Here is a 24,389-nt window from a genome sequence, read left to right as displayed (position 1 = left end):
AAATCTTATAAAAGTGAAAGTTAAAAACTATCTTTACATGTAATTGGAAAAAACAAAATACTATTTAGTGAGAAAAAATAAAACTTCCCCCCAATAATAGTTGCCAGCATGGAAAATGGACAGAAATTGGTACCATGTAACTGCCAAATTGATATTACAGAAGCCCAGGACTGACTATAGCCCACCCCTTTTCAAGATGCCCCAGTGAGTCTCTATTGTCTCTAGGATCAGACACAAGTCCCTCTCTTTGGCATTTGGAAGGCCTTCAAAGTCTGGCTTCATCCTTGGCAGTATGGAGGATGGATTGGAGAGAGAAGAGACCAGAGGCAGGGAGACCAAGAAGGAAGTGGTAGTCTGGTGATGAGAACATGAACTAGGGTGATAGTTATATGAATGGAGAGAAGGTCATGGATACAAGAGGTGTTGTGAAGGTGGAAATGACAAGGATTGGCAACTGATTGGATATGGAAGCTGAGGGAGAGGGAGAGTCAACAGTGCCTCTGAGGCTACAAATCTCGGTGATTGCAAGAGTCATGGTGCCTTTGACAGAAATAAGAGAGTCTAGAGGATGGAAGGTTTTGGTTGAGATATGAGTTCCATTTTGGTTACGCTGAGTTGGAGATGTTACAGGCTATCCAGGTGGCAATCTCTGATAAGCAGTGGATGATAGGAGTCTTAGAGTTCAGGAGAAAGATTAAGGCTTTGAAAGTCTTCTTAGAGATGATCACTGAACCCTTGGGAATGGATGAGATCACCAGGAGACAGGATGGAGAGAGAAAACATAGACTGGGATATAGCTTTGAGGTATGTTCTGGGCTGGGGAGTGATGACAGAGGGATGATTCCTCAGAGGAGCTCGAGAAAGAGCTTGTCGGATGTGAAAGAAGAAACTTGAGAGAGGAGTCACAGGAGCCTCCCGAGGAGACAATGTTTAGGAGGAGGGGGTAGTGGACAGGTCAGAGGCTGCAGAGAAGTCAAACAGAATGAGGATCAAGAAAAAGCCTTTGATCTTTGTATTTAAGAGACATTGGGGAGCAGTTTCAGTGGATGGGGGGAGGACAGGTTGAAAGTGATTGAATAATTTTGTCGTTTTTTCTTTTTTTTCTGTAATGGTTGGATCACTTCACAGTTCCCCCCGCCCCCGCCCCGACCCCAAGGTGAACTGTGCCAGTTTCTCCCCATCTCCACCACCTTGAATTACTCCATCTTTTATCATTCTTGCTAATTTGATGGGTGTGAGCTTATATCTCAGAGTTGTCTTAATTTTCATTTCTCTTATGATCAGAGAGTTAGAAGCCCCCCTTTTTAGGGGGTGGTCGATAGTTTTCAATTCTTCTTTAGAGAACTATTTGCTCCTATCTTTTTGCCACCTGTTTATTTTGGAGAGCTCCTGATATCTTCAAGGGAGGGACTAGAAGGGGGCACAATTATCAGACTAAAAAAATCTCCCCCTGAGAGCTCCCTACTTGGAGAGGTGGTTGAAAGTAAAGCTGTGAAACCCTATTCCTGAGGCCAGCCTGGCAGGTCGGGTATCACGGGATTTCAGAGCATGACAGTGCCACTAGACTGTGCCAAGATGCTAGAATTGAAGCCTTAACCCCTGATGTCCCAGCAGGCTGGAAGCCTTGGCGCCACCTTGGTCCTGTGACTGAAAGATGACTGGCAAAAGACCCTCAGCCCATGACTTAAAATAGAAGCAATTAAATTCCACTTAATCCAACAAACAGTTATGGAGTGCCCATGTATGCTGAGCACAGTACTAGCTGCCCAAAGTTCATGGTATTCAAGTTGGAAGGGATCTAAGGAGCCACCTAGGCCAATCCGCTCATTTCAGAGATGAGGAAAATGAGGCCGAGAGTAGTGAAAGTACTCAACCAAAGTCACAAGAATGAAGGAGGAGCTTACCTCAGAGTTGGGATTCTACCAGGGAGCGAAGGTGGTGATGGCAGATGTCTTTGCTAGCTTCTCCCCTTTTGGTCTTGATAGCTCTCCAGCTGATTTGCCGCTACCCGTTGGGCTGATAAAGCAGAGTCAAGTGATACCAAAATAAATATATTCACTTTCTTTATATGATACAAGCGCATGCACAGAGAGTAGCTAAGTGGTGTAGAGGATAGAGTGCTGACTCTGGAATCAGGAGGATCCAGCCTTGGACACTTCCTAGCTGTGTGACCCTGGGCAAGTCACTTTACCCTGTTTGCCTCAGTTTCCTCATCTGTAAAATGGCCTGGAGAAGGAAATGCCAAACCATTCCAGTATCTTAGCCAAAAAAATCCCAAATGGGATCATGAAAATTTGGACGTGACTGAAGTGACTCATCAACAATACATACATACATGTATATGTACACACACACACACACACACACACACACAAAGAGAGAGAGAGAGACAGACAGACAGATGGACAAACATCCCTCAGATATGGTTGGTATAGGGAACTAACAATGACCCCAGTGGAGACTGGTAGAGGGAGGAAATTCTTTCTACCACTTGTAGTGTATAGTCCCAGAGGAACACAGAAAAGTTAAATGACTCGCCTAGTGTCACACAACCTTCCTGACTCCGGGGCTGACTCCTTCCATACTACCTTGAATACAAAATAGAGGGAGTTCCTACTGTTGGGCAGAGCACCAACAGCTAGGGGGATCAGAATAGGTATCCTCCAGGAGATGGTACTTAAAAGGTAGTGGAAGTGAGGAGGGAGGGCATTCTTGGCATGGGGTATGGCATGGACAAAGATACCAAAGTAGTAGATGGATGTCAGCCAGGGCAAACAGCTTGTGGGCTGCTTTGCTGGAATATGGAATATGTGAGGGGGGGATGGGGAAGGGATGGGGCTGGACTTGGGATTTCATTTAGAGGGGTCTTTAAATTGAGAGGAAACTCCTCCCAATGCAGATCAGCACCTTCTTGGCGACTTATTGTCTTAGAAACTTGCATATTGTCCCAGCACACAGGTATCACCATGTGAACCTGACCCCAGGCTTTGAGCTTCTCTGCCCACTGCACCATACGGCCTCCTGTGTGAGAGGGACCAGTGTGAAAACAGCTGGGGAAGGTTAGGTGGCCGCCAGATGGTGAGGAATTTCTTTTTGATCGTGGGGCCAGGAGGGAGCCCAGAGAGCTTCACAAGCAGGAGAATGAAAGGAGGAGTAAATGAAAAAGTATTTAGTAAGCACTTTCCACGTGTAAAACACGGTGCTAGGAGCTGGGGATACAAATAGAAAAGCCAGATTGTCCCTGCCCTCAGGGAGCTCCCATTCTAAGGGGAGATAGTGCCTGTGGGAGTTTGGGCACAAGTCAGAGGGAAAGGGTTTCATGGTCCTCGGGCTGAACCAGATGGTGGCACTTCTTCCCTGATGCCATTTGCACTGACAGAATCACCTATTTCCTGATGCTGAGCCTTTGGAGAGCACCAAGGACTTTGGCAACAAGATCCTTCTTTCCTGGGTCTTCAGTACCTGTGGCTGTAGGATTTAAAGGAGCAGCGTCCAGGCTGCATCCCCCATGGGGGCTGCTTTCCAGGATGACGGATGAGGATGCTGGGCTGGACGCATCGCCGTTCCCAAGGCTCTTGGGTTCAGAGTTTTAGACCATCCCCATTAGGCTCTAAGGGGAGATGGTGGTCAAGGTGGTGGTTTTGGCATGTGCTGCGTTTTGTCTTTGCCCCCAGGGTGAGCTAGGCTGGCTTGCCTGATCTATGGGGGGCAGTTGGTAGGGCTGGTGATCCTCTTCTCTATAGGAATTGCTTCTTCAGATGATGGTTGTGAGAGTAGGGCTGGTAGTTTGGGAGCAGGGGGCTCATGGCTATTCACAAGGCTCTTGGGTTCAAGGTCCTGGGCTGTCTCCACCAGGGAGGGATGTGGTCAGATCTGTGCCTTAGGGATGGCAGTTGGGCAGCTTCCCCACCCACCTGGTGGGAATGGCCTCCCACACGAGGGATGCCTTAGTTGGAATTTTCTGCTAGGGTCTTTGTTGTAAGGATTCCAAGGCCTTTTTGGGACACCATGTTCTTCCCTGGGGCTCAAGGGCAAGATGACCTCACCTCACTAGGAGTGGCCTTTGGCCCTCTGGGGATGGTTGTTTGCCTTGGACTGATGCCTTGGGAAGAAGATAAGTTATAGCAAATTGAGTATTGGATTGGGAGGCCACAGGGGACCTCTGAGAACCACAGCTCTTCGTCCAACCACAGACTCTCAGAAACAGAAAGGGCCTTGGTGGCTATCTACCCCAGCCCCCTACCTGAAAAAGAATGCCCTTTATAAATATCCCCAATAAATGGTCATTCAGTCTCTGCTGGGGGTGGCAGGGGAAGGTGAAGTGGAGTCTGTGTCTCCCAAGGCAGCCTGCTCTTTAAAAACAACAACAAAAACACCCCGAAGTTTTATTAATGCCCTTTCACATCATAATCATTTCTTTTTTTCCTTTTCTTTTTTCTTGGAGAGGCAATTCGGGTTAAGTGACTTGCCCAGGGTCACACAGCTAGTAAGTGTCTGAGATCAGATTTGAACTCACATCCTCCTCACTGGAGGGCTGGCTATCCTCTGGTCACCTAGCTGCCCCCATAGTCATTTCTAAAAAGTATCCGAGATCTGGGAGGTCATCTGATGCACCACCCTGCCCCCCCCATTTTAAAGATGAGGGAACAGAAAGGTCAAGTAACTTGTCTAAGGTCACATAGCCAAGTATATGCCTGAGTCAGGATTTGAACCCAGGTCTTCCTGGTGCCAAGACCAGTGCTCTATCCATTGGATCACACTGCTGCTCACAAATGTTCTTCTGGCTCTGCAACCTTCCCTCTGCAATCGATAAAGCAATAAACACTTATTAGTACCTACTGTGCACCAAGCCTCATACCAGTTCCTGTGAATCTTCCCATATTTCTTTAAATTCCTCATTTTTGCTGTTTCTTAGAGTGCAGTGATTATGTGTCCCATCCAGGGACCTCAGCCTGTTTTTTCCCCAGGGCATCTCCTGGTCCTGAGACCCTCGTGGACAGCACTGCCAGGATGCTTTGTTCTTGGGGCTAGGTCTGGGGGAAGAACCAAGCTATTTCAGAAGGGGTTGGACAGCTGCTGGCCACAAGTCTGTGATGAGTGGCGAGCCTGGCAGGAGGAATTTTTCCCCTAATCCCTTCCCTGCCCACTCTTGTGAGGCATCAGTCTCTCTCGTGTAATTGGCTGAGGCGGGAGGTAGCTAGTTTCAAGGTCAGCAGTTCCAGGGACAATTTCTATTTGGTTTCCTGGAAAAGGCACCAAGATTATTTTGTGACAAGAGCGTGGAGCCCATTGGGAAGGATTTCTGATTGGGGATTTTTAAAGCTCCGTTTACCCTATGACCAGAGCTCTGTCGTGATTTGTTAATACTGGGATAATCCCAAGAATGGTACATTGGAAAAGGCATGGGATTGGGGTGAGGATACCTGGATCTGAGTTCGAATCCTTGGGCAAATCACTCAGTCTCTCTGGGCATTTGTTTCCTCATCTGTAAAATGAAGTGGACTAGATGTCCACTAAGGTCCCTTCCAGCTCCAAATCGGACATTTTCAGCCCCAGAAAGGACTTAAAAAGGAATCTTATGCAGCCTCTACTCCTTCCTTCAGCCTCTGCCTCCCTGACAAGTGGTCATGCAGCCTTGACTAAATGTTTAACAACTGGCTCTCCAACAGGACACACTTTTCAAAGGAATCTGCACTATTAATATTTTCTCCATTGCTTTCTTGAGTCTGGCCAATCAACAAAACAATGCATCGAGCTGTGATCTGTAAAGCATTTTAACATTTGCAAAGCGCTTTATATCTTATTTGGTCCTCACAACAACTCTGGGAGGTAGTTGCCAATTTTATCTCCATTTTACAGCAGGAGAAACTGAGGCCGAAGGAGGTTAAGTGACTTGCCCAGGGTCACATAGGGAGTAAGTGGCTAAGGCTGGATTTGAACTCAGGTCTTCCTGACTCCATGACCTGAGCGCTATCCAACGTGCCACTTAGCTTAACCTACTACACCTCTTGGTGGGCATTTATTAAGTACTTACTGTTTGCCAGGCACCGTGCCAAATGCTGAGGACTCAAATAGGAGCAAACAAGACAAATCTTTGTCCTCAAGGAGCTTCTGTTCTAATGGGGAAGACAACATGGGGAAGATCGTAGACTATAGATACATCAGGCAGATGGAAAGTGTGAGGGGGAGAGGGGGGGCGCTGGGGAAAGGGGGCCGAGGTGAGGAGCAGGGCCATTCCTTTGATCCAGACCCAGCTGCCTGGACCTCTCAGAAACACAAGACTCTCCCTTCCCTAGTAAGCAGAGGCCCAAAATGTCCTTGCCCTTGAGTGAAAATCAATAATAATTTCCCTGCTGGAGAGAAAAAAATCTCCATTGATGGTTTCTGCAGTAACATGTCGGGCCTTGATTTCTTTTTCAAAAAGGCTGCAGACCTGTCAGGCACAGGCAGGGAAGCGAAATCGATGGGAGGCTCCAATTGGTTTTGTCAGGCCTATTTGAAAACCTGAATGCCTACTCTGAATGGTCAGCTTCTGGAAGGGCCTGTGGCCCTCCTGGTGTCCTGCCTGCTGGTGAGCCCTGCGATTCAATCTCTTCTCACCTCAGATAGAAACTCCCTCCCTCCCTCCTCCCTCCCTTCCCACTCCTTCCCCTCCTTCCTTCCTTCCTTCCTTCCTTCATTCATTCCATAGCTATGCATGGGATGGATCATAGAGGGAACATGACATATGCAAAGCATTTGGTAAAGTCCTGTATAAACGCCTGCCCTTAGTGCCCCAGGTACCCACCAGAATATCGCCCACCAGAATAGTTGGTGCTTAATAATTGAGCTAGAGGGGATCTTAAAAGTCATTAGTCCAACCACCTCATTTTGCAGAGAAGGAAATTGAGGTCTAGAGATATTAAGTGGCTTGCCCAAAGTCATGCAGGTAGTGACAGTTGTAACACTGGAATGTCCTTGAGCTGGAAGAACAAAATGAACTTCTCTGGCTTCAAGTAAGGTTGCGCCTCCAACATGAGGCACTACATTGAGATTGCCCAGGACCCTCTTTGTGTATGGTCGGGTGGTGCCAATAATCCCTTCTCTCCCTAGGTCACAGCTGTCAGATGGGAGAGCCCCAGCAGACTGGATAAAGCTGGCGTGGGCATCATGTCATCATGTGTCTCTAGCCAGCCCGCCCCCACCCCCTCAGAGAGGCCCGCACCTCAGGATGAGAACCCCAAACCCTGTGAGGCCCTTCACGGGCTCTCATCCCTGAGCCTCCACCTGAGCAGCATGGAGTCCTTCATCGTGGTGACTGAGTGTGAGCCCGGCTGTGCCAGCAGGGCCCAGGGCCAGGGCCAGCTGGAGGAGCAGATGGAGCACAGTGGGGAGGACAAGGAGGTTCTCCAGGCACCTGCAGACCACGGGCCCCAGGGCCGGCCCCACCTTTCCAGCCGCAAGCTGTCTCTGCAAGAGCGGTCCCAGGCCACCCAGTCCCCTGGAGGGAGCGGGAGTGTTAACGGCCGCTTTATCTACCCCTCTCTTCCTTACTCTCCTGTCAGCTCACCCCAGTCCTCTCCTCGGCTCCCCCGAAGGCCCACGGTGGAGTCTAGACACGTCTCTATCACCGGAATGCAGGTAAGGGGAGCTACTGGGCATGCCTTATCTCTTGGGGGGTGTCTCCTTGTCCTTTTTCTATAATGGTGGTTGAGGGGTGGGACAAGTTGAGTTCTCTTTAGAAGCTGCCTTAGAGTAGGGGTGGGGAACCTGTAGCCTCAAGGTCACACGTGGCCTTCTAGGTCCTCAAGTGCAACCCTTTGACTGAATCCAAACTTCATAGAACACATCCCCTTAATAAAAGGATTTGATTTGTAAAACTTGGATTCAGTCAAAAAGTCGGACTCAAGAACCTAGAAGGCACATGTGGCCTTGGGGCCATAGGTGTCCCCACCCGTGGACTAGAGTATACCCCTTTCCCCATTTTGTGGATGGTGAAACTGAGGCAGAGAGGATAAATGACTTGTCTTGGAATCATACAGCTCACAAGCGTCTGAGGTGAGATTTGAAACCAGGTCCTGAAGCTCCAGAGCTCTTTCTACTTTACCCCGTCAACTTGCTTCATTCCCATAACCCCTCTGGATCAGAGCACATTAGGGCTGGAAAGACCTTAGACTAATGATCATTGATTAAGCTCCTGCTGTATGCAGAGCAGACACAAGGCCTGGTCCCTGCCCCTTGGGGAGTTCCCAAGGGGGCTGGTAGAAGGTAAATTCTTTTAGACGAGAATTGCTTTTTGTTTTGTCTTTGTAGTCTAGCATATAGCATGGCACGATGCCTGGCATACAGAAGGTGCTTAATAAATGCTCATTGGAAAGGCTTAGGTAAAATCCTGGTTCAGATTGCACCTTGGTGTATGTTTTAGCTCACCAATGCACTGATCATATGTTACCTAGGAGAGCTGTGTCAGATTTGAAAGAGAAAGGTGTTCTCTACTACAGCAATCAAGAAAGGCTTCCTGGAAGAGATTACATTTGTGTCTGACTTTAAAGGATCACCAGCAGTTCTGCTGGCAAAGGCGAGGAAGAAGGGAGGGCGTCCCAGGCATAGGGAAGAGCCTGAGCATCAGCAGGGTTCTGAGAGCCCAGCAAATGTTCATGGAACGTTCTAGTCACACGCATGAAAGGAAGTTATCTAAGATGAGGCTGGGAGAGCGAGGTGTTCCTGGGTTAGAGAGAAAAGAGGAGTTTGAACTTTCCTCAGTAGTAAAGTGGGAGTCGTTGAAGATTCTTGAGCACAGGAGTGACGTGGTCAGATCTGTTTGGAAGAATGACGGATTGAAGGAGGGAGAGTGGAAAAGTCTAGACTGTCCAGATTTGTGGCAGTGGGGGCTGGTGGCTTTGAGAACGGAGATCTAGGGCAGGCAGGAGCCACGCTGTAAAGGTGGAATCCATAGGTCCTAGGTGGGAAAGGAGAGAGACGGTTCGGAACAGGGGACATCTTGAATGGGGATCGGGAGGCTGGGAAAGTTCGAAAAGAAAGGTAAAGACTCCATTGGATGTGGTGCTGGAAAGAAAACCAGATAATTAGAGATAATTTAGTCCAAACCCATTTTACAGGTGAAGAAACCAAGGCCCAGATAGATCAGGTTGGACCTTGCTTGAGGTCCCACAGCTAGGATGCATCAGACCAGACTTTCCAGGCCTGATTCTCCAACTCCAAATCTGTCTGTTTTTCCTGTAACCCTGTAATGCTCTGCACGGAGGGGTCAGATGTTTGCACTCCCAGCTTAATGAATTCCTCCTCCAACGGCCCCCTCCCCTCCCAACTGGCCTGAATTTCCTGGGTATGTTTCCTTGAGGGCTGAACTTGGGGGTTTTCAGTGAACTCTGGGATTCCGTGGCTCAGCCCTGCAGGTTCCTGCCAGAGCCTTTCCTGGGGTAGGCTACAGCTGCCCAGAATTAGGTCAAGCAATCCTGGGGCCTTCCTTGGGGATGAACTTTTCCAGATGGAGACAAATGAGACCCAGAGCAGGGAAGGAACCAGCACCAAAGACGTGGTGAGTGAGTAGGAGAGCCAGGAGGGGGACGTGGGTCTCCTCACTTGCCAGTCCAGCATTCTTTTCACTAAAAGCTCTTGGTTAAGCCCCACACGGGGTGGTACGATGGAAAGCAGACCAGCTCAGGAGTCTGAGGCCCTGGGTTCAAATCCCACCTCAGGCTTATTACACATGTGTGACCTTGGGTAAGTCATTTAAACCTCTTGGCCTTGTTTCCACATCTCTAAAGTGAGCAGGTTGGACTAGGCAATGCCTAAGGCCTCTTCTAGTCCAGGATCCTGTGGCTTTTCTGTTGTTTCAGTTGTGTCTGACTCTTTGTGTCCCTGTTTGGGTTTTCTTGGCAAAAATCCTGGAGTGGTTTGCCATTTCCTTCTCCAGATCATTTTACAGATGAGGAAACTGAGGCAAACAGGGTGAAGCGACTTGCCCAGGGTCACACAGTTAAGTGTCTGAGACCAGATTGGAACTCAAGTCTTTCTGACTCCAGGCCCGACACTCTATCCACTGCGCTACTTTGCTGTCAGGATCCTGTGACTTGGGTTCAAATCCCTGCTCTGCCTCATACCGCCCTTATGGTTTTAGGCCAATCACTTAATTTCTCTGGGCCTCATTTTTCTCACCTCTCATATCAAGGAGGTTGGGTTAGAAGGCCTCTCCAGGTCCTGTTCTGGATCTCTGGTCCTCAGGCTCAGCAGTGACTCTGGGCCTGTTATCTGAGCGTTGGCCTGGCCCAGTTCCATGTTGCTCATTCTCTCTCTCTCTTGGGTGCGAGGTGAAACTTTGTCTCTCCTGTATGGTTACCGATGTGCTACATTCTTTCTCTTGGTGGCCAATAGTTTGCAATTCTTCATTAGCGGAGAGCAGCGATAACAGCTAACGTTTGCCAGGCCCTGTGCTACGTGCTTTACACACACCTCATTTGATCCTCACAACAACCCTGGGGAGCAGGGGCTGCTGTTGGCCCCATTTTACAGACAAGGTAACTGAGCCAGGCAGAGGTGAAATGACTCACCGAGGGTCACACAGCTAGGAAGTGTCTGAGGCTGGGTTTGAACTCGGGGCTTCCTGACTCTAGGTCCAGCGCTCTGTGCACCATGGTGCCCTGTAACCGCCTGTTTTTTTCATATTCTTTGACCATTTATCTACTGGGAATGACTTTTGTTCTTATATATTTGTTAGTTGGCTGTATATCCTGGATATCAGACCCTCGTCATTTATATTTGATACAAAGTTTTTCCCTAGTCTACCACTTGCTACTAATTGTAGTTGCATTAATTTTGTTTATGCAAAAGTGTTTCCGTTTCACATAATTAGAATTATCCATTTTATCTTGTAATTGCTTCTAGCCCTTGTTTTGTCATTAATAATCGTAATACTACTAGTAGTATTGATAACAGGAATACCAGTAGTATTATTAACGACAGCAATGCTGGTAGTGTTATTATAGACAGCAATGCCGGTAGTGTTAGTAACGACAGCAATGCCGGTAGTGTTATTATAGACAGCAATGCCGGTAGTGTTAGTAACGACAGCAATGCCGGTAGCAGTGTCAATGACAGCAGTGCGTATAGTAGTGTTAATAACAGTAGAGACAGTAATACAGGTGGCTATGTTGTTTTATAATACTAATACCTGAATTTCCAGGCAACAGCTACAACGGTCTTAATGGCATGAGGAATGGCGCTTTCAGTTCGGGGCCTGTTCCTTCCCCGCTCTGGGTCTCATTTATCTCCATCCCCAAGGATTGCTTAACCTCCTTCTGGGATGCTATAACCAACCCAGGAAAGATTCTGGCAGGAACCTGCAGGGCTGAGCCACGAAATCCCAGAGTTCATTGAAAACCCCCCAGTTCAGCCTTCAAGGAAACAGACCCAGGAAGTTCAGGTCAGATTGGGGGAGGCAGACAGAGGAGGAGTTCATTAAGCTCTTTACATACTTTGTCTCATTTGATCCACACAAATGCTCTGGGAGGGAGGTACAGTCATTATCCCCATTTTAAAGATCAGGGAACGGAGGCAGACGGGTCAAGAAACTTGCTCAGGGTCACACAGCTGGTAACTCAAGACCCATGTTCTGCCTTGGGGTTTCACCTTGCTGCATCACTTATTTTGGGGGCTCCTGGCATCTGTGGAATGGTCACCAGAGGACTAGAAACAAACCGGGTACGGGAGGCTGAGATAGCCGGTTGAGCATTTTAGGATCTGCCTGCAGAAGGGAGTGATCACCACAAGAATAGGGCTGTGTGTGAAACCTCAGCTTCCCTAATTATGAGGGTGGGAGGAAGTCAGTACAATCCCCCTGGAGTGGGAGAGCCATGTGGATGGAAACCCCAGGGAGGAGGCAGCCCTGGACAGTCTGGGGACCCCTCCTGGCTCATGAGGCCTGAGAAAACCCAGGAGGATTCTGGGAGGCCTCCCCCAAGTGTCTGATAGCCAAGGAGTCCCTTTGAAGAGGGTGGAAGTTTCCCAGGCCCCGGCTGGGCCCCACCCTGCTTTTTAGTCCCAGAGCAAGATGTTGGGAGGGGGAGTGAAAGCTTCATTCAGTGGCCAAGTGGGGAAGGGCAAGATTTCCGGTACAGGCGGGGCCCTGCCTGACTCTGCAGCCACTGAGGGAAGTCACCACAAGTCCCTGCCAAAGAGGAGTCTGGTCCTCTGAGAGAGAACCCCTTTTCAAATTAGCTTTTTAAAATCTTATTTTTAATGATAAAGGATAGAGACCAGACTTGTGATTTCATTGGTTTAGGGACCTCCCAGGTGAGCAAACTCCCTCTCCCCATGCAGGTTAGCATCTTTGCAAATTTTATACTATGAATCAGTCAACAAACATTTGTTGAGTACTTACTACGTGCCAAGTGTTGTGTTAAGTGCTAGGGGTACAAAGAAAGGTAAATGCACATAAATTATCAGTGTTCTCAGGAAAGCTCACAATCTAATAGGGGAGACAACATACAAACAATTGTGTACTTATAAGAGGTAAACAGATGGGAGATAATGTCAGAAGGAAGTAGGGAAAGACCTCTTGCCAAAGAAGAGATCTGACCTGAGTCTTGCAGGAATCCAGGAAAGCCAGGAAGTCAAGATGAGAAAGGAGAGTGTTCTATGCATGAGGCACAGCCAGGGCAAAAGCACAGAGGTGGGATGTCCCATTTGGTGTGAGGAAGAGACAGCAAGGAGGCAGTTATTACTAGATCTTATAGGAAGGGGCCTGGGAGGGTTTTAAATGCCATTTTATATTGGATTCCGAGGGCAATAGGGAGCCACTGGAGTTTATTGAGAGGGAAGGGTCTGCCACAATCAGATCTAGAGCACTGAGAGGCTAATTGACTTTTCTAGGATTCCACAGCTCACATATGTTAGAGATAGGGCTTAAACCAGGCCATCCAGATCTGGGGCCAGCTCCTTATCCACCAGGGCATGCTGCTTCCCTTTTTAATTAGATCTTTTGTTTTTACAACGCAATTTTGTTGTTTAGTCATTTTCAGTTTTGTCCAACCCTTCGTGACACCATTTGGGGTTTTCTTGGCAAAGATCCTGGAGTAGTTTGTCATTTCCTTCTCCAGCTCATTTTACAGATGAAGAAACTGAGGCAAACAGGGTGAAGTGACTTACCCAGGGTCACAAAGCTAGTGTCTGAGGACACATTTGCACTTAGGTCTTCCTGACTCCAGGCCCAGGGCTCTAACCACTGTACCACCCAGCTGCAATTTAGCAAGCATTTATTAAGTAGCTTCTGTGTGCCGGGTACAGGTGCTGAGGTAATAGAGACGGGAATGAGACAGGGACCTGGTGGAGGAGAATGTTGGCTCTGGAGTAGGATGACCTGAGCTGGCATCCTGGCTGTGTTACTTCAGACATACCACTTACCCTGTTTCTTTGGCTTGACTCAATGGCCTGGAAGATCCCTTCCTGCTCTAGATCAGATTCTGGGACCCTCCAGATACTTTATTCTACTGGGGTCAAATAGCAGGGGTGGGGCAGTTTGAACAGAGATTATGGAGAAATGAGGGGACTCGAGAAGACCCTCTTTGCAGGAGGTGGCGGCAGAGATTCCCAGAGCTTAGACATGTGGGAGGTTACACATTCCAGGCATGGGGAACGGCCCAGTCAGGAGATGATATATGTCATGGTTGGGGACTGTCAGGCTTTCCAGACTTGCTTAGCAGATCGACTATCGATGACCTGGAGGTGGATGTCACAGCGTCCTCTTAGCTGGGCAAAGGCTTGGAGGTGTGGTTCCCTTAGGGCCCCAACCACTTTGTTGGGTCAATTCCACCTTCTATGACTCTTGAGGTCGGCTAGGTGTCGATGGACAGAGATTGCTTGTATTGGAGTCAGGAAAACCCAAGTTCAAATCCTGCCTCTGTGACCCTGGACAAGTCACTGAACCTCTGTTTGCCTCAGTTTCCTTAACTGTAAAATGGGGATAACATTATCTCCCTTCCAGGATGAGATCATATTTGTAGAGCTCTCTGTAACCCTTATTATATTAATGCTAGGTGGTGTTGCTGTTACTGGTTTGTTTTCTGCCTCACAAAGAGGTCTGGCAGGGCAGGGCTGGTAACAATTTTTTCTACTTTCTTTCCCTCTAATAACCTATCAACTGCTTTCTAGGGTTTGCCTGACTTTCCTGCTCAGGGGGTCAGAGTCCGGACATTTTCTGAGTATCCAGGAGGCCTCTGAGCCCACTCCATACCTATCTGGGCCTAGCCACAGATGCCTTTCGGGTTTTTTAAACTTTTATGTTTTCCCAGTTAATAATGATTTATTTTCTCTTCCCCCTTCCCCTAAACCCCTTGACAAGTATGCCTCTGACGTTTTCCCCCTTGTCTTCCTCTCTCCACCACAGGACTGTGTACAGCTTAATCAGTACACGCTGAAAGATGAGATTGGGAAGGTAAATAGTAAGAGGGGGCGGGGCCTTCAGGGTCTGGGCGAGAAGGGAGGTGGGAGAGGAGGTGGTCTAGGGTTCAGTTTGGTGCTGCTGCTTTGGGTGGGTTTCTTTGTTTTTTAAAGAAAATTAAAGTTATTTCTGCAAGAAAAAATACTTCTTCAGGTCCCAAATCCCACTCTTCCATTATAGTGGTAAAGACATTGTTCCCTTATGGTTGAGCCAGAAGGAATCTTAGGGGGCATCCAGCCCCATCTGGGCTTGGGCAGAAATCACGACCCTGACAAATGGTTGTTCAGCCTTTCCTTGAACACCTCTGTTGAGATCAGCTAGCCCAAGCCCTCTGTTTTGTATATGGGGAAACTGAGGCCTGGGAAGGGAGAGAGACTGGCTTAAGGCCACAGGAGTTAGCAAGAGACAAAGAAAAAAATGTCCATTTCACTACCACTGACTGGGAAGCGTGCTGATGATCTCAGGGGGAAGTGGAGGAGAATGTGATTGGTCTAGGTCAGCCTGGAGAGAGGATCTGGAGCACAGCGGCTCATAGATTTACAGTTGGAAAGGACCTTAGAGATCATTGAGTCTAGACCCTTCATTTTACAAATGGAGAAACTGAGGCACAGCTAGTAGATGTCTGAGGTGGGATTTGAACACAGGCCATTCTGACTCCCAAGTTTTTTTTTTGAGGGGGGAAGGCAGGGCAATTGGGGTTAAGTGACTTGCCCAAGGTCACACGGCTAGTAGGTGTATCAAGTGTCTGAGGTCAGATTTGAACTTAGGTCCCCCTGATTCCAGGGCCAGTGCTCCACTCACTGTGCCACCTAGCTGCCCCTGACTCCCAAATCTTGATTTCTCTACCATATCACAGACCTTTCTGGGGGCTAGAGCACCATGTCCCCATAAGAAGGACAGCCCGTTATTTCACATGGAGGAAGCCAGCTGGGTTCTTTGGTGAGAGCAGTACAGAGTGTGTTTCTGCCTTTATGCTTGGTGCTGCAGAAGTCACTGATATGGAGAAATAATAAGCATTTTGGGCTGATGGGCTGACCTGCCAGTTAGGGCCCTGGGACTGGGGAGTGCTTGGGGGTGGGGAGGATGGTCGTGGGAGGCTGTGTGGGGTCTGCACTTGACCTTGCAGGGTAGGTGGGAGTTGGAGAGGTGTCTGTAGTGGGAGGGTGCAGCTGCAGTTATTGCAGGTCTCCCGGTGGGACTGTGGCAGGCTGCGTCCAGACCAGGCTGGCCAGTGGGAATCCCCTGACCCCAGCCCAGGGGATGCTGGGAGGGAGGAGCCTCGGAGGGGAGTATCATTGATGTGTTCTCCTTCACTCAGGGGTCCTATGGAGTGGTCAAGCTGGCTTACAACGAAGACGACAATACTTACTATGTGAGTACCTGGCTTCCTCCCCACCCCCCACCCCCCACCCCCGCCCTGGGGGGTAGGCCTGTTCTGCAAGACGGGGAGCTCCTTCAGGGCAAAAACAGCTTTCCCCCCTGCACCCACCTGCCCCATAATGTCCCCGCTCCTTGTTCTGATTAAGCCCTTCCAATTCCCTCATTTTACAGATGAGGAAACTGAGGCACGAGGAGGCAAAGAGACTTCTGAGGGGATCATGGATTTAGAAATGGAAACGACCCCAGAGGCTGTCTCAGCCACTCCCCCAATTTACAGAGGAGGAAACTGAGGCCCACGGAGGTCATAGCGCTGCAGATTCAGAGCAGAAAGGGACCCCAGAGGCCGTGGAGTCCACCCCCTCATTTTACAGATAGAGAAACTGAGGCCCTGAGTGGGGGTGGGGGTGGTGAAGCAACTTGCCCCAAGTCAGCAGAGGGTAAATAGGCAAACATCAGAGCCAGGTTTACGTGAGAAAGATGGAATCTTGGGTTCGTGCTTACTCCCTGTGTGACTTTGTGCAAATCGTTCGATGTCCTTGGGACTCTGGAAAATGGAGGGTTTGAACTGCTACTGGTAGTAATTATAATGATGACAATAAATAGTAGCTAGCATTCATCAAGTACTTTAAGGTTTGTCCAATGCCCTGCACCCATTGTCTCCCCGAATCCTCCCAACAACTCTGAGCGATAAATACATTTTACAGATGAAGCAACTGAGGCTGAACGACTCACCCGAGGTCAAACAACTAGTCTGAGGTGGGATTTGAACTCGGTCTTCCTGACTTCAAGTCTAACACTATATACAGCGCCACCCAGTTGTGTAGGAGCGCTAGAGGACCTTTGACCTTCTAGCTCTAACGTGATGACATAAATAATATAGCAGCTAGCATTTACATGATACTTTAAGGTTTGCAAAATGCTCTACGTGTGTGATCTCATATGATGCCAGGAGCCACAGAATATGATCCCGTGATGAAACTATCCCCATGTGTTCAGAAAGTTCTCTTATTCCCATTTTTGCAAATGGGGAAACTGAGGCACAATCAGGGGAAGGGGCTTACCAAAGTCACACAGTGAATCATGGGCAGATCCTGGACTATAACCCCCAGGGCTTCCAGCCCCTAAGTCCTAGCCCTTTCCCCTAGACCACATTCTCTTTCAGTGGATCTACGTTTTCCAGCTGTCTTGTCCCAAACCCTCTCCCTTGGCCCCTTTATTTGATAGGAAGTGCTGGCCATTGGAGCTTTCCGCCATGCTGGGAGGATCTGTATGGAGAGTTATTTGTTACTTGGTGCTCAGAGCAGTGACGTGAGGCCATGAGGGCCTGGGAAGGGCTGGGGTTTGGCAGGAGGGGCCTGGGATAGACGCAGAATCCACCACCCCTGTTGGGATGACTCAACAGTAACTTGGACCTTGGGAATTTTCTCTTCCAGGCCATGAAGGTGCTTTCCAAAAAGAAGCTGGTGCGGCAGGCGGGCTTCCCCCGTGAGTGTGTGGGCTTGGGCTGAGAGATTTAAACAGCACAAGGGAGGGCTGGTTTGGGAGGGTGGGCAGGGTGTCCCATGACACAAGATGACAGGCTAGGCTAGAGGTGGGGGTAGGGCAGGTGAGGGGGCTGGAGAGGAGATGTGCTTTCAAGCCTCTTAGCTCTGGCTGCCTTATCCCTTCCCTTGGCCTCCCCTCCAGCCCCTCCCTCTCCTTGGCCTCTACCTCCTCCTTTCTCCCTTTGGCCTCTATGCTCCTCCCTCCCCTTGGCTTCCATCATTTGCTTCTTCCCCTTGGCCTCTACATTCTTCCTTCTCCTTGGCTTCCCTTCTACCCTCCACCCATTGTCTACCTCCTCCCTTCTCCTCTTGCCCCCTCCCACCTCCATCCCTTCTTTCCTCGGCCTCCACTCTTCCCTCCTCTTGCCTCCCCTCCATCCCCTCTCTCCTTGGCCTCTACCTCCTCCCTTCTCCTCTTGGCTTCCCCTCCATTCCCCCTCCCCTTGGCCTCCCCTCCATTCCCCCTCCCCTTGGCCTCCACCTCCTCCCTTCTCCTCTTGGCCTCCCCTCCATTCCCCCTCCCCTTGGCCTCCATCTCCTCCCTTCTCCTCTTGGCCTCCCCTCCATTCCCCCTCCCCTTGGCCTCCACCTCCTCCCTTCTCCTCTTGGCTTCCATTCCCCCCCCTCTCACCTCCCCATCTACCACTGGAAAGAGTGTAGAAGGAGAAACAAATGACGATTTTGTTCCTATCTCGTTAAACTTAATATCTGCCTAAAAGAAACAGTACTGCACACGACAAGTTCCATGTCCAACCATCTTCTCTGTCCTTGTGTGTTGCAATGACTACATTTGCTTAATATTGTTCATGAGCAAAAGAAAATTGAAAAAGCATCCAAGAAAAGGAGAGTTTCCTCTTCCCCTGCGTCTCCCTGGTGTGTAAATAGCTGAGTAATACAGAGCAGATGCTAGTGCCGTGCAGCCCAGGATCAGTCACCTTAGCTCTCTTCGCCGCCATGTTGACCTTGCAGCCTGCTAAACTGTCCAGGCGTTTTCCAGACAAATGGTGTCTGTCTCCCCGCTCTCCCGACCTTCCCTCTTCTTCTCATTTAAGTGACTTTTTTTACACAATTGTAAGTCCTTCCATTTATCCCCACTCAATTTCATTTTCTTTGATTTGGGCTGGTGGTCTAGCCTGGCCCAGGTCATCCAGTGCTTCAGCAAGAAGAGGTGTTTATGTTGGGCCTTGAGGCCTGGATGGGGTATCAGCAGGCCAAGACGGGGGCAGGGGGTATTCCATGTATAAAGAATGACTTGGGAAAGGCTCAGAGACAGGAGAGGCTGCAGACCACAGGTGGTAAATAGTCTAGTTCTGTTGGAATGTACGGTGTATAGATGGGAATAATGTGAAATTAGGCCCCAAGGATTTATTGGAACCAGATTGTACCTAGAATTCCAAGATCATGAGCTTGTGCTCCACCGGATAGGCAGCAGGAGCTAGTGAAGGTGTTTGAGCAGTGCAGAGACCTCAGTATCACAGGTTCCCACTGCCAGACCTTTTCTGGCATGGCTGACTCTTCCTCCAACCATATGAGGTCCTCACGTTGTGGTGTGTTTGTTCTTCCCTATCAGGCCGTCCACCACCCCGTGGCACCAAGCCCGCCTCGGAAGGCTGCATTCAGCCCAAGGGCCCCATTGAACAGGTCTACCAAGAGATCGCTATTCTCAAAAAGCTGGATCATCCCAATGTGGTGAAGCTGGTAGAGGTGAGACACCAGGGAGGTGGGAGGAGAAGGGGCAGGGCAGAACAGCTTGGAGATTAAGCAGCCCGTGTGGTAGAGATGGAACAGATGGGACAGCTGGTTTAGGAGCCCTGGAGATTATTGCGTGGCCCATAATCCCCAAGTACAGGTCTTACCTGTATGCTGATGGGCGGATAGAAAATGGAGAGGGACAAAACACTTTCCTTAAAACAATAAATTGTTATTTCTACCTTTATTTACATGTTGCCTACATTTGTCAGCATATCCCTCCCATCGCCCTTCCCAGAGAGCTATTCCTTATAACAAAGAATGGAAAAAAAAAAGCGCATTAGGAAAACTAATGTATCAAAAAAGGTCAGACATTATAAGCAATATTTCGTATCCATAGTTCCCCATCTCTGCAAAGAAGGCGTAAGGAGGGTGGCCAGAACACTTTGGATAGGCCTGTTAATTAATCATGAATATGGAAATTTTCCTGCTCTTATAATAATATGGGGCAGCTAGGTGGCAAAGTGGATAGAGTACTGGCCCTGGAGTCAGGAAGACCTGAGTTCAAATGTGGCCTCAGATACTTCCTAGCTGTGTGACCCTGGGCAAGTCACTTAACCCTGTTTGCCTCAGTTTCCTCATCTGTCAAATGAGCTGGTGAAGGAAATGGCAAATCACTCCAGTATCTTGGCCAAGAAAACCCCAAATGGAGTCACGAAGTGTCAGACATGACTGAAATGACTCAACAACATTAAATTTAGTAAACAAGATAGAGAAGCCCATGAGATGTTACTCTCTGGCCTTGGAGCTGGAACTTGATGCATTTGTTGAGAGGCAGTGTGGTGTAGTGGATAGAGTACTTACTTGCCTTAGAGTTAGGGAGAATTGAGTTCCAATCCTGCCTCAGACATTTTTCTAGCTGTGTGAACTTGGGCAAATTCCTTGATTTCTCTAGACTTCAGTTCTTTAAAATGGGAGGACCTCTATGGTCCTTTCCGGGTCTAAATCTATTATCTGATGATCCTGTGGAAGAGGCATCAAAAGTTATTTTCACTGGGGCAGTTCCTTGCTGAGAATTGGTCCACTTGGGTGCGGGAGGTAAGGCTAGGTGACCCTTCTGGGCCCTGCTTAGCTTCTTGAAGCTGAAATTGCAGACTTCATCAGTGTGGGAAACTCCCCTCCCTGCATCTAAGGCTTAGTAGGTAAGTCCTAGGGAGGTTCCTGGGGCACAGAGGGATTAAGGGACTTGCTTGGAGATTGTCCAGCCTGTATATGTTAGTGGAAGGATTTGAACCCAGGTCATACTGACTCCAAATAGCTATTTCCACTCCATATCACTGCATATCCTTGAAAAATCTCCACAAACACAGGTGGGGAAGGTGTGTGGGGAGAGGAAAGACAGAATTTGTGAGGATTTAAACGGTTGTTCCAGAAGTCTAGCTGGCCACACTGGACCGTGGGAGTGAGGTTTTTAGTTCCCAAGCCTTGGACCTTCTTCCCCTATCTTTGCCTTTATTTTGGAGAGGAGGGAATGGAGGGTGTAGCAGTCCTGCCACTAACGCACAGACCGGGAAGATATTGACCTTATGCCTTCCCATCCTTTCCATCCTCTTCTCTCCTAACTTCTCTCGTGTTTGTATCTTTCTTGACAGGTCCTGGATGACCCAAATGAGGACCATCTGTACATGGGTAAGAAAGCCAGCTTTCCCTTCCGCTGCCTCCAAAGCCCCAGTGGCCCTTCCTTCTCTGCTCTCTGAGATACCCTTTCACTGGTCCTAATAGCTTACATTTCCATAGTGCTTGATGGTTGGCTAGGCACTTTACAGCCATTACTTCATTCGAGATGTGTGTGTGTGTGTGTGTGTGTGTGTGTGTGTGTGTGTGTGGTGTGAAGAAGGGGCTGCTGTAATCCCCCTTTTACAGAGGAGCAAAATGAGGTGTAGAACAGTTTGCTAAGTGACTTGTTCATAGTCATACAGCTAGAGTGAGTATCTGGGGCAGAATTCAGATCTAGGTCTTCCTGGTTGCCGGTGGGCAGCTTGGTACAGTTGGGGCAGAGGATAGGCCAGGGAGCACGTGGACCTGTGATTTCTTTGGTATAGGCATCTCTCAGGTGAGGAAACTCCATCTATCAGTACAGGTTAGCCCATTCCTTGCAACTTAAGGTCTTTGAGAGTTATTCCCTGGGACACTGAGGAGTTCAGTGACTTGTCAAGGGTCACACAGCCAGCATGTGTCCGAAGTAGGACTTGGGCCCAGCTTCTCCTGGTTTTGAGGCCAGCTTTCTCTCTAGTCCGCCTCTCATGGAGTCAGAGGACTTGGGTTCAAATCCTGCTTCTGACACTGCCTGTGGGACCTTGGGCAATCTGTTCACCTCTCTGGGTCTCAGTTTCCTTGTCTGTAAAATAATAATAATGGCTAGCACTTATATAGTGCTTTAAGCTTTGCAGAGCACTTTACAGAGATGATCGCCTTTGATCCTCACTCACCCTTTGATTACCCACCATTTTACAGAAGAGGAAACTGAGGCAGACTACAGAGAAAGGATTTGCCAAGAGTTATACAGCTCTGTCTCTCTGTCTGTCTATCTATATTTATTTGTCTGTCTATCTGTCTAGACATATGTAGCTTTATCCATATCTATCTAGATATATGTAGTTATCTCTTTCTCTCCCCCTCTCTATCTCCCCCTCTTCTCCTCTCCTCTCCCCTTCCCTCTTCTTCTCTTTTGTTTCTCTCTCTCTCTGTTTCTCCTTCTGTCTCTCCCTCTGTTTCTCTCTCTGTCTCTCCAATTTCTCTCTGTCTCTGTCTGTCTCTCCCTCTCTCTCTCTGTCTCTCTGTCTCTGTCTCTCTCGTCTCTCTCCTCTCTCTTCCTCTTCTCTCTGTCTTTCTCTCCTCTTTCTCTCCTTTCTTTCTCTGTCTTTCTGTCTCTGTCTCTGTCTGTCTGTGTCTCCCCCGCCCCCGCACTGGTGTCTAAGACTGATCTTCCTGACTCCATGTCCACTGAGTGGCCTCTGGGACATGGTGGGGGAGGGGAGAGGCAGTTGGCCTCCCTGGCCTCTGAGGTCTCTTCTAGCACCTCATTCATGGTCCTGTGAGGTGGGAACAGAAGGGCCCTGTCCTCAGGGAGATTCCAGTCCACAGAGGCACAAGAGGGATTAGCAGTCACTACTGTAACAAGGTCACTTACTGGTGCTGACAAGAAGAAAGAAGTGCCTCCTGTGTGCCAAGCACTGTGCTGGGTGCTTTATGAACACTGTCTCATCTGATTCTCACAACAACCCTGGACAGTGGGTGGTATTATTATCTCTGTTTTATAGATGAGGAAACTGAGGCAGATAGCTGTTACATGACTTGCCCAGGATCATACAAAGTAGTAAGTGGTTAAGACTGGATTTGAACTCGGTCTTCCTGACTCCAAAACCTAGATTTTTTTGATAGACAAAATTCCCTAATAATGATAATAACCAGGAAGAATCTTTTCCATTGGAACTGGAGCTGCATTCTGGGACATCTCACTCTTTTGCGGTCACAATTCTGTTGGGTTTGGGCTAATATGAAAATGAACTTGTGTTTCCTGAGTCTACGCCACACAGCAGTGGGCATGGAGGACACAGTGTCCTGGGAGTGGAGGGAAGGGGGTGGGACAAGGGAGAAGGCAGCAGCCTGTGCTTTCGATGCTATGGATAATCCACACTCTTGGGGGGAATGGGAAGCACTGTACAGAATGCCAGATGGCACTTGAAAGCATCCGAAACTTTTATGAAAAAATGAGCTAGAACTAAATGTGTGCAGAGGAGTATACTCTCCTTGGGAGGGAGGCTGGCTATAGAGTCTGAAGATTCTGCCCTTACTCAAAGCATCTTGGGAATGTCCTCTTTGGAAATGCCAGCATCTCAGGGCTGGAAGGGACCTTAGAGATCACCTAAGTCCGGGGATTGGGAACCTGCAGCCTTGAGGCCTCATGTAGCCTGCTAGGTCCTCGATTGCGGCCTTTTGACTGAGTCCAAGTTTTACAGAACAAATCCTTTTATTAAGGGAATTTGTTCTATGAAGTTTGGATTCAGTGAAAGGGCTGCATTTGAGGACCTAGAGGGCCATACTTGAGGACCTAGAGGTCCACATGTGGCCTCGACGCTGCCAGTTCCCTGCTCTTGGCCTAGTCTAAGATGGGGGAAGTGCCCAACTGTCCCTTATACAACATCTCTGACTGTCCAGCCTCAGCTTAGAGACCTCTAGGGGTGGGGAACTCACCGGCTCTTGAAGCTGCCCATTCCTCTTACGGACAGCTCTCACTATTTGGAAGTTTTTTCTTACAGGCAGCTCAGAGACGCAGTGGATAGGGTGACAGACTTAGTGACACTTGAGTTTGAATCTTTCCTTAGACACGTACTATCTGTGTGACCCTGGGTACACTTTCACCTTACTTTCTTCGTCTGTTAAATGGGAATGGTAATGGTACCTACCTCTGAAGGCTCAAATGAAATAACACATACAAAGTTTTTGCAAACTTTAACACGTTCCATAAATGTCTGCTCTTTTATTATCATATTGAGCCTAAATCAGCCTCTCTGCAGTTGTAGCCTGCTGCTCCTGGTTCTTCCCCCTGGGAAGCCAAGTCCGGTCCCCTCTTGCAAATCACAGCCCTTCAAACTTGAGGACTGTAATGTTCTCCCCCTTCTCCGACTCCCTCCCCGTCCCCAGCCTTCTCTTCCCCAGACTAAATAATTCCAGGTGTTTCAACTTTGCCCAACACCGTCTCCAGTCTTCTTGTCCTTCTCTGTATACTACTCATCCATCTCAGTGCAATTCCCAAATGTGCCCAGAGCTGTTCACATCACTCGAGATGTCTAGGGAAGAGGGTAATAGCCAGTCCCCTCTCTTGTTCTAGACATTCGACCCCTGCTCTTGCAGCCTGAGATCCCGTTGGCTTCCTTGGCTGCCATGATAGGTTGTTGAGGCATGGTGCTTCCAGTCCACTGTGGCCCCTGGCTCTCTTCCACATCAGTCAATTAACAAACACAGGACCTGTGGCCCAACCGCATTTCTCCCCCATCTTGCACTTGTGAAGTTAATTTTTTTTTTTAAATTTTGGCAGCCTAAGTGTAGGATTTCAACATTTGTCCCCTCACCTTTTATTATATTTGGTTCATCATCCTTGCCTTTCAGGATTTTTTCTTTTGATCCTACTTCTATCATTTCAGTGTGTTAGCTATTACACCCCGCTTCCTTTCATCTCATGACTTGCAAAGAGCACACCATCTGTCCCTTAACCCAGCTCATTGATAAAAATGTTGAATTATAATCATAAATCCTAAAAAGAATTATAAATCTACAAA

General features: G+C 48.6%; 1 protein-coding gene across 4 annotated transcripts in view; it reads left to right on the top strand.

Moving 5' to 3' along the window:
* The window catches only part of CAMKK2 (calcium/calmodulin dependent protein kinase kinase 2), a 65,356-nt gene that overhangs the window by 13,730 nt on the left and 27,237 nt on the right, over positions 1 to 24,389 (top strand). For all 4 annotated transcript variants that reach the window (XM_036754781.1, XM_036754789.1, XM_036754771.1 and 1 more), the window contains exons 2-7: positions 7,093 to 7,620; positions 14,384 to 14,431; positions 15,756 to 15,809; positions 17,251 to 17,302; positions 18,932 to 19,065; positions 20,703 to 20,739. In XM_036754781.1, the coding sequence (XP_036610676.1) occupies positions 7,150 to 7,620; positions 14,384 to 14,431; positions 15,756 to 15,809; positions 17,251 to 17,302; positions 18,932 to 19,065; positions 20,703 to 20,739 (796 nt within the window). In that variant the 5' untranslated portion in view covers positions 7,093 to 7,149. The remainder of the gene's footprint in view (positions 1 to 7,092; positions 7,621 to 14,383; positions 14,432 to 15,755; positions 15,810 to 17,250; positions 17,303 to 18,931; positions 19,066 to 20,702; positions 20,740 to 24,389) is intronic.

The sequence above is a fragment of the Trichosurus vulpecula genome, chromosome 1 (genome assembly GCF_011100635.1).
Source record: "Trichosurus vulpecula isolate mTriVul1 chromosome 1, mTriVul1.pri, whole genome shotgun sequence".
Lineage (NCBI taxonomy): Eukaryota > Metazoa > Chordata > Mammalia > Diprotodontia > Phalangeridae > Trichosurus > Trichosurus vulpecula.
This window is presented reverse-complemented; position numbering and strand designations above follow the sequence as displayed.